Raw genomic sequence first — 17419 nt, 5'->3', positions numbered from 1 at the left:
TGTTATGCCGATGACTGATTGCATGATAGCTAACCGAACTCGATCAGACAATTGGCCGTTGACCTACCCCAATTGCCTGACTACTATGCTTGACTGATTGACTGTGGACCTACCTTAAATGACCGAAAAACTATCCCATTACCGATGTTGACTATCTATTCAACAAGCTAACCTGCTCGACTGGCTAACCTCGATTGATCAACCATCCAACTGCCTGCTAGCCTACTTTGACTGGCAAATTGACTACCAATAAACATGTCGATTTTCCGGTAACATACTTTGACCAACCAACCTACCCTGACCGACTGACCACTAATCTTCCCTAACCGACCAACAATCAATCATCCTAACAACTAATTGTTGTACTACCTTGATTACTGTCTACTGGTCTATCACGATCAACCTCTGAGGGACTTCTCATTGAATGCCCCCTATCAACTAATTGCCAACTGATCTCGACCAAGACATCCAACAAACAGATGATTTACCCACCATGATCCAACACCGATGGAATAACCATGATGAACGATTGAACGACACTAGTCGAAAGACCCCACCAAACCCTACCTAACTATTAGACTTCTCCGAACTATGAAACTTGACTGCCATTGTCCATCCTTAAATGCCTGTCAATTAGTCTTATGTGACCCCCTTGTCCTTATGAACTTTTGACTCTAATCTCCTTGACCATTGATGCAACAAATTTTTTAAAAAAGCAACTGCCTTAGTTTTGTTGGTTTTTTAGTCTTAACGCCATGGAGGTAGGATTCTGTGGACATAAAATTGATGTTATTGACAACACTAAACCAATAATAACTTCTTTTATTTTATGATAAAAGATTAAATATTGGCATACAATTTATTTATGAAAGTTTATAATCCCATTAAACAAGTTTGATCTGGCTGCATGGAGCAAGGCATATTTCAGTCACGGCCCTAAGGTGGACAACATAATGAACAACATGTGCGAAGTATGGAATGCAAAAATTGTCGAGTACAGGTCTAAACCGATTTTAAGTATGTGTGAAGAGTTTAGATGCTATATTATGAAAAAGATGGCAGGGCATAAACACAGATTAGGCAAGTGCACTGGGAAGCTGGCTCCAGTTCAACAGTTAAGGTTGGATGAGTATGTTATACCAGAGAGCAATAAATGGACTGCAGAATGGGCTAGGAATGATGCTAGAGTGTTGTTTGAAGTACAAAGACACCAAACTAAGGTTGCTGTCAACTTGCAGAGACAAACTTGTGCCTGTAATGTTTGGAAATTAACAGGTAACCCCTAAACTTTGTCCTTTAGTTTATTGTGTGTGGAGTGTGATACAATATGACATGTTGTTCACTTGATAACTGGCAGGGCTACCTTGCAAACATGATGTTGCTGCCATAGCAAGACTGAGGAGACAAAATCTAATGCCAAAGGACTTTGCACATAAGTGGCTCACAATGGATACCATCAGAGGCACTTATGGGGATTCAATCAAGCCAATTAATTCTGAGGAGTTCTAGGAGGAAACTAATAGGCTCCAACCTAAGGCACCAAACATTAAGAGACTCCCTGGGAGACCTACTAAGAAGAGGAGTGTTAATGCGGTGGCAGAGGCTCAGATGAAAGAACAAGGACACAAAGTGAAGAAGACTTTCCAGGTGACATGCAGCAAATGTGGACAGAAGGACCACTATCATAGGACATGTAAAGGTGTACTAACAAACCCTAACTAGCAACTAAAGAGAAAGAAGCCGAAGCAACAACCAAGTGGAGAGAAATCAAACCCTACAAATCTAACCCCAGAACAGGTAATGTTGTAATTTTGGCAACTCAATCTTTATGTGCCTAAATTTTGTGCCTAACTGTATTTAAATTGGTCCTGTAATTTTTTTTTGTGTTGCGCAGAATTTGGACGGAGCTGAACCAAATGTAAGCAACAATGTGGCTGTGACACCCTAGACCTAGTGGTATCCCTTTTTGCTATTTTGTATTTGGTTTTTTTGTTGGGTAGAAAACTGATATGGACTAAAATAACACTGAAACACACTTCTTTTTTAATTGTACTTATCAGGCTAAGGCAAAAAGCCAGAAGAAAAAACTTTCCAAGGTTAGGACCACACCCACACTACTCAAAGAACTAAGAGTGGAGATCCCATTATCACAGTCTACACTACTACAACCAGAGGTCTTTTTTATTTGTAAAACAACCATTATACTATAACTAAATTTTAGTCCACTATTTCAATTATGAATACGTTTTTTAGTTTTTTCATTAGGGAATTGATGCCAATGCTGGACCTCCAGTGCCAAACAACCCAAATCCTCCCAACCATGGAGCACAATCCGAAGCCAAGCAAACAATCCCTGGAAGTAGCAACACAACACCACCAACTTAGGAACAACAACACACTACTGTTGAGACTGGTTTAGGAACTGGACCAACTTTCAAATTTGTTCCCACACCAGGCCTGAAAAAACCTTCTGGATCCAAGAGGAGATATTGCTTAAGGCCACCAAAGATGAAATGACTAACTCCTACCCATGGTTGCTGAAACATAGGATTTGGTATTTTTTTTTTTTGGTTGTTATGGATCTTCGATGTATCAAAGGCTGAGACCTGTTGTTTAATGACTTGGAATATGCAACAGACTTCTAATTATCTTAATTTTAGGTGTGACCATTTAGCTCAACAAAATATTTTTTTGTTTCCAGCTGATACATCAGCAGACTAAACTATACCTATGTGCATAGCATTATGAATGAAATTCCTATGCTTTTGGATATATATCACACTATCCAGGATTTCATAGATCTATAACTCTTACACAAAATTAGGTTATCATTAATGCAACAAAATCACAATCCATCCATATAGAACATGGTAACTACATATCCAATATCCAACTTTCCATACATTAACCTTAACCATACATCACATATTGCAACAAAATACAATCTATGTCCTAGACTACAACATATTTTACTGCTGCTACTACAATTAACATGGCTAGCATGACATAGACTATGAAAGCAATATTCCATTTTTTTATTTTCCTTCAATTACCAAATCAACTTTGTGCTCCAATTGCTCAAATCTGTTCTCTAGCATCATCATTCTTTCATCTACATCAATGTCTTCCTCATGTGCAAAATGACAAGAAATCAGCTCATCTAGCCACATGAAGTAGTTGTAGTGAGGCCGTTCTGTCTGCAATTGTAGTTATTATGAAGATAATTTATTCAAGCACAAAAGCAAGTTGAATCCGATAATCAAGCAAGGAGGAACACTTACGCGATAGTGGCAACCACCGAGAAAGATCATGTCTGGGTTCTTTGCAGTTGCAGATCTTTGCATGATTGCATAACTTCCACACTTGCATTTAGGGTGTTGAAACTTCACCTTCTTCCCTCCACTAGCATTACTCGAACCCATCCTACCCTTCATCCAGCGACGACGGGTCTGAGAGGTTGAGGATTGGTCTACGTCACTCATAGTTGCTACTTGAGTTAGGGTTTGAAAAAAAGGGGAAAAGGGGAGAAGGTCTCCAAAACGCGTGTCTCTCACTTCCTTCAAATGATGACGTTTTGATGACTGGGCAGAGGCTATATCATCCTAACATATTCAGCTGATGTGTCCATGCCAAGTCACCTGCTCACCGTTACAAGTCAGCATTTTCCGTAGAGTTTCAAGCGAGGGAGCCACAGAAGAGTCGATGTGTCTAACAGAAGAAATAGACGGGGGCCGATTCGTCATTTTTTAAACGTTAGAGGGAGGTTTGTCTATTTTCAAAAAGGATAGGGGTTGGAAAGGGTATTTACTCTAAAATTTTAAAGCAAAGGTGAAAACTTATGTACAGTTAATTTTAAGTGAAGTTGATAGTTGAAAGTTATTAGATGATAATTTAGTCAAACCTGTCAAATCATCTAATAATTCTTAGCTATCAACTTTACATAAAGACATCTGCACGTGAATTTTTACCTATTTAAAACGAATAAGTAACAATATTGACAATATTTTTGTTTGTAGAGCGGTGGATTGAGTTGGCAAGTGCCTACCGGATGTAAAGATGGTCGTGTGTCACAAGCGTCGGATGTTAACAACTTGCCTGCACCTACGGACTCTGGTGATGTTCAAAAACAGAAGTTTACAGCAAAGGGCCTCAACACACAAGACCTCATTACCCTTGTTGGTAATCATACTAAGATTATATTATATTTGTTAGAGATATAATTATATATATATAATTTTTTTATTAGTTTAAATTTTTGAACCTTTGAAAGAAATCATTTTGTGGGATATATAGTATTTGTTACAGATTAATTTTTATTGATTTAAAAAAAATAATATTAAACAAATAAAAAATTTCTATGCAAATTTAACGCAAATTTAAAAAACATGTTTGTACAAAAAGTTTGATATGGGTAACTGAAAAAGTTTGATGAGTATGTGGACATGAGGACATACGAGGTACCGCAACATGCCAATTCTTCAGCAACAGATTGTACAACTTCATCGCAAATGGCCTTGATCCTTCCATTGACCCTTCATTTGTTCCGCAACTACAAGCATTCTGCCCTCAAAACAGTGGCGGTAGCAACCGTGTTCCCTTAGATACTGGAAGCCAACTGAAATTTGATACTTCTTACTATGCTAATTTGAGGAATGGACGCGAAATTCTTGAGTCGGATGAGGCACTATGGAATGATGCTTCCACAAATATGTTTGTGCAGAAATACTTAGGCCTAAGAGGGATGCTTGGCTTGTCTTTCAGCCTTGAGTTTGGAAATTCTATGGTTAAGATGGGCAACATTGGAATCAAGACTGGTGCTGATGGTGAGTTCGTAAGATTTGCATTGTTTTGCTTTTAACTAACTACTTCAATCAAATAAATGTGTAGCTTAATAGTATATGACTATGGAGGCCACTCAGATAAATATGCCTAAAACGTCTTTTTTTTAAAGATGTCTTTATGTTGTGTTTTAATTGGTTTTGGTATAATTTATTCGGTGTTCCTCATCACATATTATTAAATTCCTCAAAAGATTTTCTTTCCAAAAACAATAAAAAACATTTAATTTGGACTAAAACAAAAAAGGTAATAGATTAACTATTAGATTTTTTTTAAAAGATTATTTACATAAAAAAATATATCACATTCATCAAAATATATATATATAAGCTCTTAAAAAATTTTATAAATAAAAAAATAATTAATTTTTATTCGTATAATATATAAAATAATTACTATATTATTATTATATTATAGATTAAAATTTACTAATTTAAATTTTGTTTTTATTTTTAATATAAGCATTAAAAATAAATAATTTTTTATAACAAGATATATTGTAATAAAATATATATAATATTAATTAGTTTTTAAAAAATTCTGAAAAGCTGGTTTTTTCTAATAAAGTGTTATTAAAAAATTAACATTATAAAAACTAATTTCAACCAATATGATATAATATGATATAATAGGTTATTAAATATATTTAATACAAAATACATTGAATATAAATTTTTATTGAGTTTAAATTTTAAATAATTTTTAATTAAATTTCGAATATTTTTATTTTAAAGAGTTAGAATATTTTAACATCATTTTTTCGTATCTTTTTAATTGAATCTTTGATTTTTTAAATTATAAACCTTATTTATAATTAAGAGTAATGTTTTAACACCACCAATTAGTCACACATATAAAAATACAAGAACAATTCTATTGTCATAATTATAATCTAACTTTATAAGCAATACAATACAATGAAACTATATATAAGTAATATAACTAAATTTTATCTACATCTATAGTCACATTTCATAAATAATATAATTAAATTATATTTATGTTTATAATTAAAATATGAATAAAAATACAAAAAAGTATCAGGATGGTTAATTTTTTTCATTCATAATTTTTTATTATTTTTGTTGTGAAAAATTTAATTATTTTAATAATTAATTATTTTTAAAAAAAAGATAATTGAATAACACAAAAAAGTCTTATTAAGAGTAATTTATTTATATATGATTAAAAAATAATTGAATAATTATATACGGTAAAAAATTAATATTATTAAAAAATAAAAATAAAATTTATTTTAAAATTAAAAATAAAGTTTATTTAAAAATAAAATTAAAAATCATGGTTTTTTTTCTTTTTTCCAAAATTTATCTACGAGTAATTCTATAAATATTTTATGATGAATAAAAATATTAAACTCATACTAAAATTTATTCTAATAAAATTTATTTTTATTCTGTAAATCATGTTGCTTGTATGCGAAGTTTGTATTCGTAGGTTTTGATGAATGACAAACCAACAAACGACATGAAAGACAAACCAACAAACAACTTGAATGAACAAGCATGTTGAAAGATCAACCAACATTCAACGTTGAGGAATGAAGAGTTGAAAGCAACACAACAACAACAAGAAACTCAAGTCCACAACATTTGAAGACAAGTATAGTGTCTTAGGACTTAGGTAACTTCTTGTTAAGAACCAATTGCTAAATCTCTCAACACACACTCACAAAATGTTTTGATGCACATCTTGCAATTCGATGCTAGCCAAATGGTTTAAAAACTTGTTTTCAAAGGTACAAAAGCATAGGAATTGACTCCAACAAGTTTGAGATCAATCCTAAGTATTTTGAAGTGATTTTAAGCCATTCTTTAAGGTTTGCATCGATGCACACTCATCTTGCATCGATGCAACCTAGCTGAAAATTCAAATTTCAGCTTCAAAGACACATTTGCATCGATGCAAAGTGTTATGCATCGATGCAAATGATTCAAAAACATAAAAAATGGCTAGTTTTGACAAAAAGGCTCCATCCCATTAACTCCCCAACGTTTCTAAGGTTTGGAGAGTCTATAAATAGATGGATTGAAGCCTTATTTCAAATACGTGAGTATTTGCAAACTATCTTGTTCATATTCTTTCATTCTACACATTTTTAAGGTGTTATAATACACAATTTGAGAGAGCAATATCAATTGGTTCAATAGTGCTAAAATTGTAATCATACACTCTTCTAGAGAGTACTCATTTCGTCTCAACAATTCTTTGAGAATTGTTTTCTTGTACACTTTGTAAATTGGAGTGTGATCTCCAAGGTTGAGTCAAGAGTTATAAACACTATAGTCGGTGAGGATACCAAAGAAGTATACTAAGTACTCAAGGCAAATCTTAGAGAAGGTATCTCTAAGTGGAGTAGGTTAGTATACGAGTGGTGATCATATACCGTGAGGTGTTAGAAACTAAGGACTCGGATTGTAAAAGGTTTTGCGCGAGCACCTTGAAGCTTGGCAATAGTGGAACTTCTCAATAGCGATTGAGAAAGAAAGTGGACGTAGGACAAGGATTGTGCCGAACCACTCTAAACAGCGTTTGCATCTCTCCAAACTCATCTCTTCAATATTATTGTCTTTTACCTTTGAGCAAATAAATTGTGATCGAAAAGTAGCTTCGTAAGTACTTAAGGAATAGCTTAAGTCCGATTGGTGAAAAGCTTGATCAATTTATTTGAGTTGGTGTCTATTGGAAAGTAAAAGCTCCTTATAAATGCTTAGCAATTGAGTTAAGCTCTTGGAAAAATACTAGTACAATAACACTTTTGTATATTGTCTTTAACTTTCGCAAAAAGATTCATTGTTGTTGCAATACTCAATTCACCCCCCCCCTCTTGAGTAATTGTGCATAGGTTCTACATATTCTACTAAACGTTAAATAAATTATTGAAAAGAATTTTGTTTCCTCCATTAGAGAAGAATGATAAACTTCCATACTTCTATTATGTTATGGCAATAATTTGGCCTATTATTTTTTAATGTACATAATAATAATAATAATAATAATAATAATAATAATAATAATAATAATAATAATAATAATAATAATAAAACAAGTATATCACAGTAAAAAAGAAAGCACGTCACCAAATAATTTATCATCCGAATTATATATGAATCAAATTGATAATATGAGAGCTAACATTACAAAAATCGACAACAAAATTAGAGACTTACAAAACCTTTCTTAAGATCATAGAAAAAAAATGTTTATATTTGTGTGATATACAAAGCAATTATCATATTATTATTATTATTATTATTATTATATATATATATATATATATATATATATATATATATATATATATATATATATATATGAGCAAAAAAAGTCCAACTGTATGTTTTAAAGTAAAAATTTTTTTAATATTTGATTAAATGTTCTTGTATTTAGTACTTTTTTTTGCACTTCTTCTTAGTTAAAAATATAATCATTATAATTTTTTAGTTATTATTGCTAGGGGTGTTTACAGATGGGATATGGCTGAAATTTCGATCCAATCCGCACTAAACTCATAGATCAAATTCGATATTCGCACTTTTTATGTTTGGATCAGATATCAAATATATCCATAAAATAAAAAATATAAAAAAATTTTATTTTTATAAAAAAAAGTCAATAAATTTTTTTGTTTACTTTTTTAAACATATTTACTTCTATCTGATTAGAGTGTGGATCCGATTCGATCCAATCCGATCATCTTACAGATCAGATCATATTCTCAAATTACAGATCAGATACGGATAAATACTGTGGATTTATATGGATATGATCTAATCTATGAACACCCCTAACTATTACTATAGGTTCATTGTTGCAAAAGAATGTTTCTTTTATTATAAACTATTATTAGATTTTAATTACCATTAAAACAACTGAATGGTCAACTTAATTACCATTATTATATCCATAGTTGTAAAAACCGAACTGGATCGGTTGGTTCGACCAAAAAACTAGTGAACCGGACTAGAACTGGATTATAGTCCAGTTCAATTTACTCTTTGGACCGTTTAAGGAATAAAATCGGTGTGAACTGGTAAGAACCGGTGCACTGGTCTAATAAAAAAAAAATTTTTAAAATGTCTCCACAAGGTCTCGAACCAAGAACCTTGGAGCAAAAGTAACCTCTACTTGCCACTTAGCCATTGCACTTCTAAGTACTATATTTGACAAATACTAATTATATAGTATACATAAATATCTAATTTAATTTAATTTTTGTTTTTCTATTTTTAAAATTAATTATATTTTAATTATATACCATTATTAATATAAATATAAATTTCACTAAAAATTTATTAATTTACTTGATCTATTTTATTGCTAGTATTGTGATTAAGGTTATTTGTTTTGATGTTAGTGTTAAAATCTACTGATATTATAGTTAGATGATAGGCTTTGTGAATTAATTATTTTTTTATTGTGTCAAAATAAGATACTATTGTAGTATTAAAATTTTATGGTTTTTTTTATATTAGTTATTTTTAGAAGTTGAGACTTGATTCTTCATAAAATGTTAGTGAAGATATGCATTTCAAATTTTAATTTTAAGTTTTTAACTATTTTATATTTTATATTTACGTGAGACCAGTTTGATCGGTTCAGCCAGTGATTTATCAATTGAACCAATAAACCAGTGAACCAGTAGCTTGATCGGTTCGATCACTGGTTCAGTTCTAACAATTATATTTCAGTCTAATTTCAAAAATTTCGATTTACTCAATTTAATAGTTATGACTCACAATTGGTTCCTAATCAAGTAACAACAAATTATGTCTCCCAATTGGTTCCTAATCAGTTCTAACAATTATGTCTCCCAACTTAATAGTTATGACTCACATTGGTTCCTATTCTTATTTTTGTCATTGTCTCACAAAATCGTTAACGACATGCTGAAATGGACTAACGACTGCTACATTATACATTCTAACGACTATTTGATGTGACAATTGAAATTTTTTTACCTTATTTTTTATTTTCAACTAAACACTTAAAACCCTAATATGAGTCACGGATACCTAAGTTAAAAAATCAAACTAAGTAAATTGAAACTTTAAAAATCAGATTAAAGCTCGAATATAACTTCAAAACAGAACTTTAACTTATGTAGTGATTAATTTAAATGAAAATCAAATAAATCAAAATTCAACATAATTTTTATCAATGTTTTTAAATTCGAAATTTCTATACCAAAATTAACTAGAATTTTTTTTTAAATTAAAAATTTAATGAAATAGTGACTTTAATTATCTTAACCAATGTCCTAATTAATTGCTTTTATGTCTTAAAAAAACCGTATATGAGAAAAAAATAATTAATTTGTCTACTTTAATAAATAGTTATTTTACTAAAATGAGAAACTATTTTTTTTAAATTTTTAAGAACTAATTAATATTATATATATTTTGTTACACTACATTTAATTATAAAAATTTTATTTATTTCTAATACTTATATTAAAAATTAAAAAAATTAAATTAGTGAATCTTAATCTATAATATAATAATAATATAGTAATTATTTTATATATTGTACGAATATAAATTAATTATTTTTTTTATTTATAAAAATTTTTAAACGCTTGAGCTTGTTTTATATATATATATATATATATTGATGAATGTGATATATTTTTTTATATAAATAATCTTTTAAAAAAAATCTAATAGTTAATCTATTACCTTTTTTGTTTTAGTCCAAATTAAATGTTTTTTATTGTTTTTGGAAAGAAAATCTTTTGAGGAATTTAATAATATGTGATGAGGAACACCGAATAAATTATACCAAAACCAATTAAAACACAACATAAAGACATCTTTAAAAAAAGACGTTTTAGGCGTGTTTATCTGAGTGACCTCCTATGACTATATGTGTTTTCATTTGCAAATCATCAAAGTGTATGTATAATATCTTTTTATTTTTTTTAAAGAAAAAAAAAAGAAAGTTTTCGCTGGTCATTGATGATCAAATATTTCTCGCGTGAAATGTTACAGCCAAATGTAATTGATGAATTGAGTGAATAATGAATGCTTTTTATTTGCTTATTTTCAGGTACTCTTATGTATCTTTTTCCCTGTAGATTTGTTTAGAGTATTATTATTACACATTATTATTATATATGCTATGTTTTGATTTGCACATGTAAATGATTAGAAAAATTATATGACGAGATGAATCTACATATACTGAACCAAATGATATGAATATTTACTATTAAATATTAAGTATTAAGTTAATAATTAACGCCTAACATTTTCATTTCAAAATATTTATTCTTTTTGGTTTTTTATTCGTCGATAGCTCTGATGGTTCATAGATATATATCATAGATTGTTCTGGAGATAAACGTAAATGGTTCAATTATATATATATAATGGGAAGTGATAACAATAACGGATAATAAATAATGACGACAACGACCCACCATTATTCCCCAAATTCATAAAACTTCTAAAATTTGAATTTGAATTTCACTTCATTCTTATCGTATATATGAAGTGGACATGGCTAGAGCAAGGTTAATATACATGTATGGTAGTATAACGATAAATAATGTCTGAGAGATAATAAAAAATTAGTACAAATAATTTAAAATTGTTTATTTAATATTTATTAATTATCATTAGTATAATTATATAATTTTAAATATAATAAATATATAATTATAACTATATATTATGTGTGCACATGGAAGTATGTGACTCAGTCTCTTACGAAATCAACTAGCTAATAACTATAAATGGCAGCATTCACCTCGTTACTCTCTCTCTCGCGTCCCCAATTTTTTCGCATCATTTTTCTTTGTCCCTCCTTTTACGAATCTTACACTCCGGTCAGTGATTCCTCTTCTCTTAGATCTATCTCCTCCTCCTCCTCTCAATTCACTCTTCTTTTCGCATTATGACATTTTTCTCTATCTCGTTCTTCATTTTTTTCTGTCGGTATTTCGTTTTGAATTTAGCTGTACTTTGAAGATTTCTTCTTAAAATTTGCATCGTACTTACCTGAGTTAGTGAGTTTAGATATTTAAATCTTGCTTTTTGAATTTGATTACTTTAAACATACACTTGTGCTGCATAGAATTTATCCATTTCGGGAATTGTACAATGCATGTACAGTGTGTTTCGTTTTGTTTTGTTTTGGTCATCTTCTTTTGGCAATTATTTTGACATTAAAAAGTGTACTGTAGAAATATTAATATATTGAGCAATAATGAGAACTGCAGAAATAAGGGATCAAGGATTTGTACGTCTTTCCATAAATCTCTGTGATCTTCATTTATGTCATAAATTTTATATTTTGTATATAAATGACTCAAGTAATGTATATGAAAATTTTGAGTTTCCTGTATTGGTAGTAATCGTGATTTGGAAATTGGAAAATGCTTTTACTAGAAGGAAAATATGGATGGCTACTTTATTTAACCATGGACTTTGTTGCTCAATTCACTCTTGGACTCCATCTTTTACAGTTAATCTTGTGTTGCGAGCAGCAAAATGGTTGGAAGTGGCCATTTGGACGTCAACGGAACAGTTGAACCATTTTCCGAGGATTTTGATGCGTCCGCTGTGATCAAAGAACCTGTGCCACCCACAGTTGCAGAAAATGAGAAAGTGAAAAGAGCTATAGTACTAGGAAAAAATGTCCACACACTGTGCCTAGAAGTTACAGAACCTGATGCAGATGATGAGATTACTGGGGAAAGGGATGCTTATATGGCAAGTGTATTGTCCAAATACAAAAAATCATTGACTGAAAGGACAAAACATCATTTAGGTTTGACAGCATTTGCTCTTTTAATCTTACTGCTTTCTTGATTTCATTTATGTTGTTGCATTTAGCACAAAGCAAACGCTTCATGATAGGATATCATCGTTGCTTTTGTTTGTTCCAACTAGTATTTCTGTAATTCTGTTCATTTCTATGCAACGTTCAGCCCTGTGATTTCTGATTTGACATACAAGAAAGTTTGTTAACTTGATGGTAATACCAACCAAGCATCAGTGCACACACAATACTTGGCACCAACTTATACTACATGTTTAACCTCACCTGCTTCCCTGTTATCCTCTGTTTGCCTAGTATTCCAGCTGCTGAGTTTTTATTGCTACATTTTCTAATTATCCATGTGGTTTCATTTGAACGCAACAAACATAATGTAACATTTTTTAATTTTTTCTTAAAAAAAAAAACAAAGTGTGTAAAAATCATAATTGAGATTTGATAGTGTCGGTGCATACAAACTTGTTCGTTGTTCAACCCAAAATGTGCGTTTTAGTTATCCTTCATTTGTAGTTGAAATTGTTTAATGTTTAATGTTTTGGTCAAGAATGAGATGCATTTGAGGTTGTGCCTGTGTGAGAAAGTAGATCAAGATTCAATCATGTATAACAGAAGAAGTCTTTATGTCTATTACATGAAGAGTGCTTTTTTCACTAGTTAGAGGGAAACAAAAAATGTTTTATGATCCATTACGGTTCATTAATGCATTTATATTATTCTGGCTTCCATTTTGTGCAAAAATTACCTAGAAGATGTGTAACTTTTCAAGGCCCATATTCATTCTTTTAACCTATGGAGTTTATAGGCTATCTCATATAGTCATATACTCATATGTAATTTGTGAACAATCTATGCCAGGTTACCCTTATAATTTGGATTTCGACTACGGTGCACTCTCTCAACTTCAGCATTTCTCCATAAACAACCTGGGAGATCCATTCATTGAAAGCAATTATGGAGTCCACTCCCGGCAGTTTGAAGTTGGTGTTTTAGACTGGTTTGCCCGGTTATGGGAAATAGAGAAAGATGAGTACTGGGGCTATATGACAAACTGTGGTACTGAGGGCAATCTCCATGGCATCCTAGTTGGGTCAGTTTTAGTTTGACTTTGTTCAACATTTTGTAAATTTAGAAAGAACACGATTATATTATTAAAAATGACATTTGCAGGAGAGAGGTCCTTCCGGATGGAATTTTGTACGCCTCACAAGAATCACATTATTCTGTATTTAAAGCTGCACGCATGTACAAAATTGATTGTGTGAAGATTGCAACTCTTCATGCCGGAGAGATTGATTGTAATGATTTCAAGGCCAAGCTGCTTCTTCACAAAGATAAGCCAGCTATTGTAAATGTGAACATAGGCATGTTTCTTTATCTCTATTGCCCTTCCTCTCCCGCCCTTTTTCTACTTTGCTGATTTGGCTCATACATACAGAACTTTGCAGGTACAACTGTAAAAGGAGCAGTGGATGATCTTGATCTGGTGATAAAGACACTTGAAGATACTGGATTTTCACGTGACAAATTCTACATCCATTGTGATGGGGCCTTGTTTGGTCTCATGATGCCTTTTGTGAAACTTGTAAGTTTCTCTGTTCACGGTACCAGAAATCTTTAAACCTCAGACATGTGCTGTTGAAGTCATATTTGCTATCCCTCTGTTATCTAATTGGAACTCCTATGTATTATTCTACTTTTGTTGTAATTCGTTGTTTTTCATGTCAGCAAATAGCATTTTTGTTCTTGCACGTAACCTTGTCTATGCTATTATAGCTCATTGTTGTTTGTCTTGCATTTAACAATTTACAAGTTTAATTGCTTGCCAAAACAAGATTTGAGACCAATTCCTTTAGTGTTGTACATCTTACCATCTTATTTGAGTTTTTTTTTATATAAGCAATGATGTTGATTATTCTATATTTTGCAATATCAGGCACCAAAAATCTCTTTTAAGAAGCCCATTGGTAGTGTTAGTGTTTCTGGCCACAAATTTGTGGGGTGCCCAATGCCTTGTGGTGTTCAGATAACAAGATTGGAGCATATCAATGTTCTTTCCAATAATGTAGAATACCTTGCTTCTAGGGATGCCACAATCATGGGTAGCCGGAATGGCCATGCTCCCATATTCCTATGGTATACCCTTAACCGGAAAGGATACAGAGGTTTCCAGAAAGAAGTGCAGAAATGCCTGAGGAATGCACACTACTTCAAGGACCGCCTTAGGGAGGCCGGAGTTGGTGCAATGCTTAATGAGCTGAGCAGCACAGTTGTGTTTGAAAGGCCACATGATGAGGAGTTTGTACGGAAGTGGCAGTTGGCATGCCAAGGAAACATAGCACATGTGGTGGTGATGCCAAACATCACTAAGGGCAAGCTTGATGATTTTCTGAACGAGCTTGTGGAGAAGCGTGCTCAATGGTTTAAAGATGGCAAGTTTCAACAATATTGCATTGCCTCAGAAGTGGGTGAAACCTGTTGTCTTTGCCCTTTGCATAAGAGCAAGTAAAAGTTGTAACAGGTTCCAATCTTAGGTTCAAGGTTTTAGTTGGTTTATGGTGGGGCATATATATATCCATGTTTTATCGAGATTTTGATACACTTGATAACCTATCGATTTTCTTTATTATTGACATTTTTATTTGCACTTGATAGCAACTAGTTCTTAAAGAATTTTAGATTTGTCTTGTTATCAACATTCATTCAAAAAATTTATTGTTTAGCTATCTTATATATTACCTATTTAGCAGAAATAAAACAAACTACTGATGGTGGATTAAATTATCATACTTTAAAAATTTTGTAATCATAAAATATTATAAAAGTCACTTGAGAATTAAAATGTTAAAATGCATTCTTAAGAAACTAATTATTGTAATTTTATAGAACATCATTTGAGAATCAAAATTTCAAAATGCGCATCTGTTAAAATACTAGCATGTTATAACACTCAATTCAAGTTCATCAACATAATAAAACAGGTCATTTTTCTTTGGAAAAAGCGTATTAGTACAAAAGAAAAATGAAGATATACAACTACATGGATCCAGTGTTCATCAATTACACTGCCTTGTTTTGCGTCAAATCCAAATTGTGAACACTACAATGTAGCAGTAAAAAACTTGCTTCCAAATTCTAATAGTGCTCGTAATTCGTAAGTCTCAGATTGCACAAGAGAGCAAACCACCTGTGATTTTTTGCTTCTGTCCTTTTAACTTTGGAGCTACTCATTTATATTTCATCATCTTTTTTAAAGAATAAAATGTGTAGTTTATTTCAATGAATGCTTCATACGTTAACAATATTTTTCTTTTTTGACTGAATATCTATTGTATAACATGTATATAGTATATTAATATGTCCGATCCAACACATCAAATAAACTCTGATCTTTACTCGTTAAGTAATTACAAGATAGTAGCATAACTACTCTCCACTCAGATTATTATCCATCTACAAGTCACTACCTATACTCATCAGCAAGGAAAGGATACTTAGTCTAATCTCATCTAATTTCATCTCACATGATCCTTAACCTAATATCTCTTACAATCTATAATTGACTTTTTTAGGAGTATCTAGAAGTACGCTTTCCACTGTTAAAGACTACAAACTTGGAACTAAAAAAGTAACGACAAATTTTGTTTTAGTTAATATTTGATTATAAAAGATTCCATTATATTATTAATTCACTAATTCGACCAAAATTTATGCACGTAAAAAAGATGTGACATTTTATTTCTCTAGTCACAATTGCTGCTGATTGTATATTCTGTCATAATCTAATTGTAATCAGATTGACTTTGGTGATCCTTTTCTTCTAATAAAAAAACAAATGGCCTGTTGATTCCGTGTAGAGAACACGTACCAAGGTTTTTTATTTTTTACTTTCAAAATGCTCAATTAATGAATGCATGATGCAAGACTAGACCATGGGTATTTTTTTTTTATTAAAAAGGAGGGCCAAAGGCCCAAAACAAAAGCCAACTACGTTGGCACCACTCTCACACTCTTCCTTCTACCTTTGTCATCAGTAAGGAGAGGCATCAGGAAAGGGGGTAGAGTTGCAAAATAGAGAAGGCTGGTCGATATTGACTGAGCTTGCTTTGCCAGTGCATCAGCACAGAAATTAGCTTCGTGAAATACGTGCTTAAACGACACATAAGTCATTTTGCTGCAGAGATCCTCAATGGCCCTAATCAGAGAAAACGTATGATGGTGGCTACTAGATGACCCGTCAATTAATTTCAACGCACAGGAAGAATCAGTCTCTATCTGTAATCTGTTGATTTCCAGCTCCACTGCTAGCTTCATTCCGATGTAGATGGCCCAAATTTCTGCAAATGTTATGGTGATTCTTCCAATTTTCATCATGAAGCCCACCACGAGGTTACCATCTCCATTACGAAGGAGGCCGCCGCAAGTTCCAAAACCAGCGGGTTGGATGACTGAGCCGTCAACATTTAGCTTTATGCACCCATCCACTGGAGGTTCCCAACCGACAAGGTAAGCCTTAGCAGGGTTGAAAATTTTTTTTTTTGCTCTCAGTGAGGTTTATCATATTGTTGTATTACTCTGCCAAATAACTAGAAAGATTATGCACATGAAGGCTGGTAGAAATTTCTGAATTGAAAACTAAATCATTCCGGGCTTTCTAAATATTGTTGTAGACAGTAACAAAGAGGGTAGGCCAAGGAGTCCCACTAATTTTTCGAGTGATCTTGAAGAGATTTGTCTTTAGCCAATCTTGCAAAGGTTGATTAAAGAAACCTCGGGGAAGAGC

The 17419-nt window shown here is 31.9% G+C and overlaps 2 protein-coding genes across 2 annotated transcripts; both read left to right on the top strand.

Annotated features, from left to right (window-relative positions):
• The first annotated feature begins 3618 nt into the window (after positions 1-3618).
• LOC112721220 (cationic peroxidase 2-like) lies at positions 3619-4858 on the top strand. Its single transcript, XM_072205946.1, has 3 exons — positions 3619-3738; positions 4017-4179; positions 4434-4858. The coding sequence occupies exons 1-3, from the start codon at positions 3619-3621 to the stop codon at positions 4856-4858; spliced, it is 708 nt and encodes a 235-aa protein (XP_072062047.1).
• Positions 4859-11549: 6691 nt separating this feature from the next.
• On the top strand, positions 11550-15362 carry LOC112720635 (serine decarboxylase 1-like). The gene is made up of 6 exons (XM_025771646.2): positions 11550-11686; positions 12326-12630; positions 13495-13726; positions 13807-14000; positions 14085-14221; positions 14573-15362. The coding sequence occupies exons 2-6, from the start codon at positions 12351-12353 to the stop codon at positions 15143-15145; spliced, it is 1416 nt and encodes a 471-aa protein (XP_025627431.1). The 5' UTR covers positions 11550-11686; positions 12326-12350; the 3' UTR covers positions 15146-15362.
• The last annotated feature ends 2057 nt before the right edge of the window (positions 15363-17419 follow it).

Source organism: Arachis hypogaea, chromosome 11 (assembly GCF_003086295.3).
Source record: "Arachis hypogaea cultivar Tifrunner chromosome 11, arahy.Tifrunner.gnm2.J5K5, whole genome shotgun sequence".
NCBI lineage: Eukaryota > Viridiplantae > Streptophyta > Magnoliopsida > Fabales > Fabaceae > Arachis > Arachis hypogaea.
This window is presented reverse-complemented; position numbering and strand designations above follow the sequence as displayed.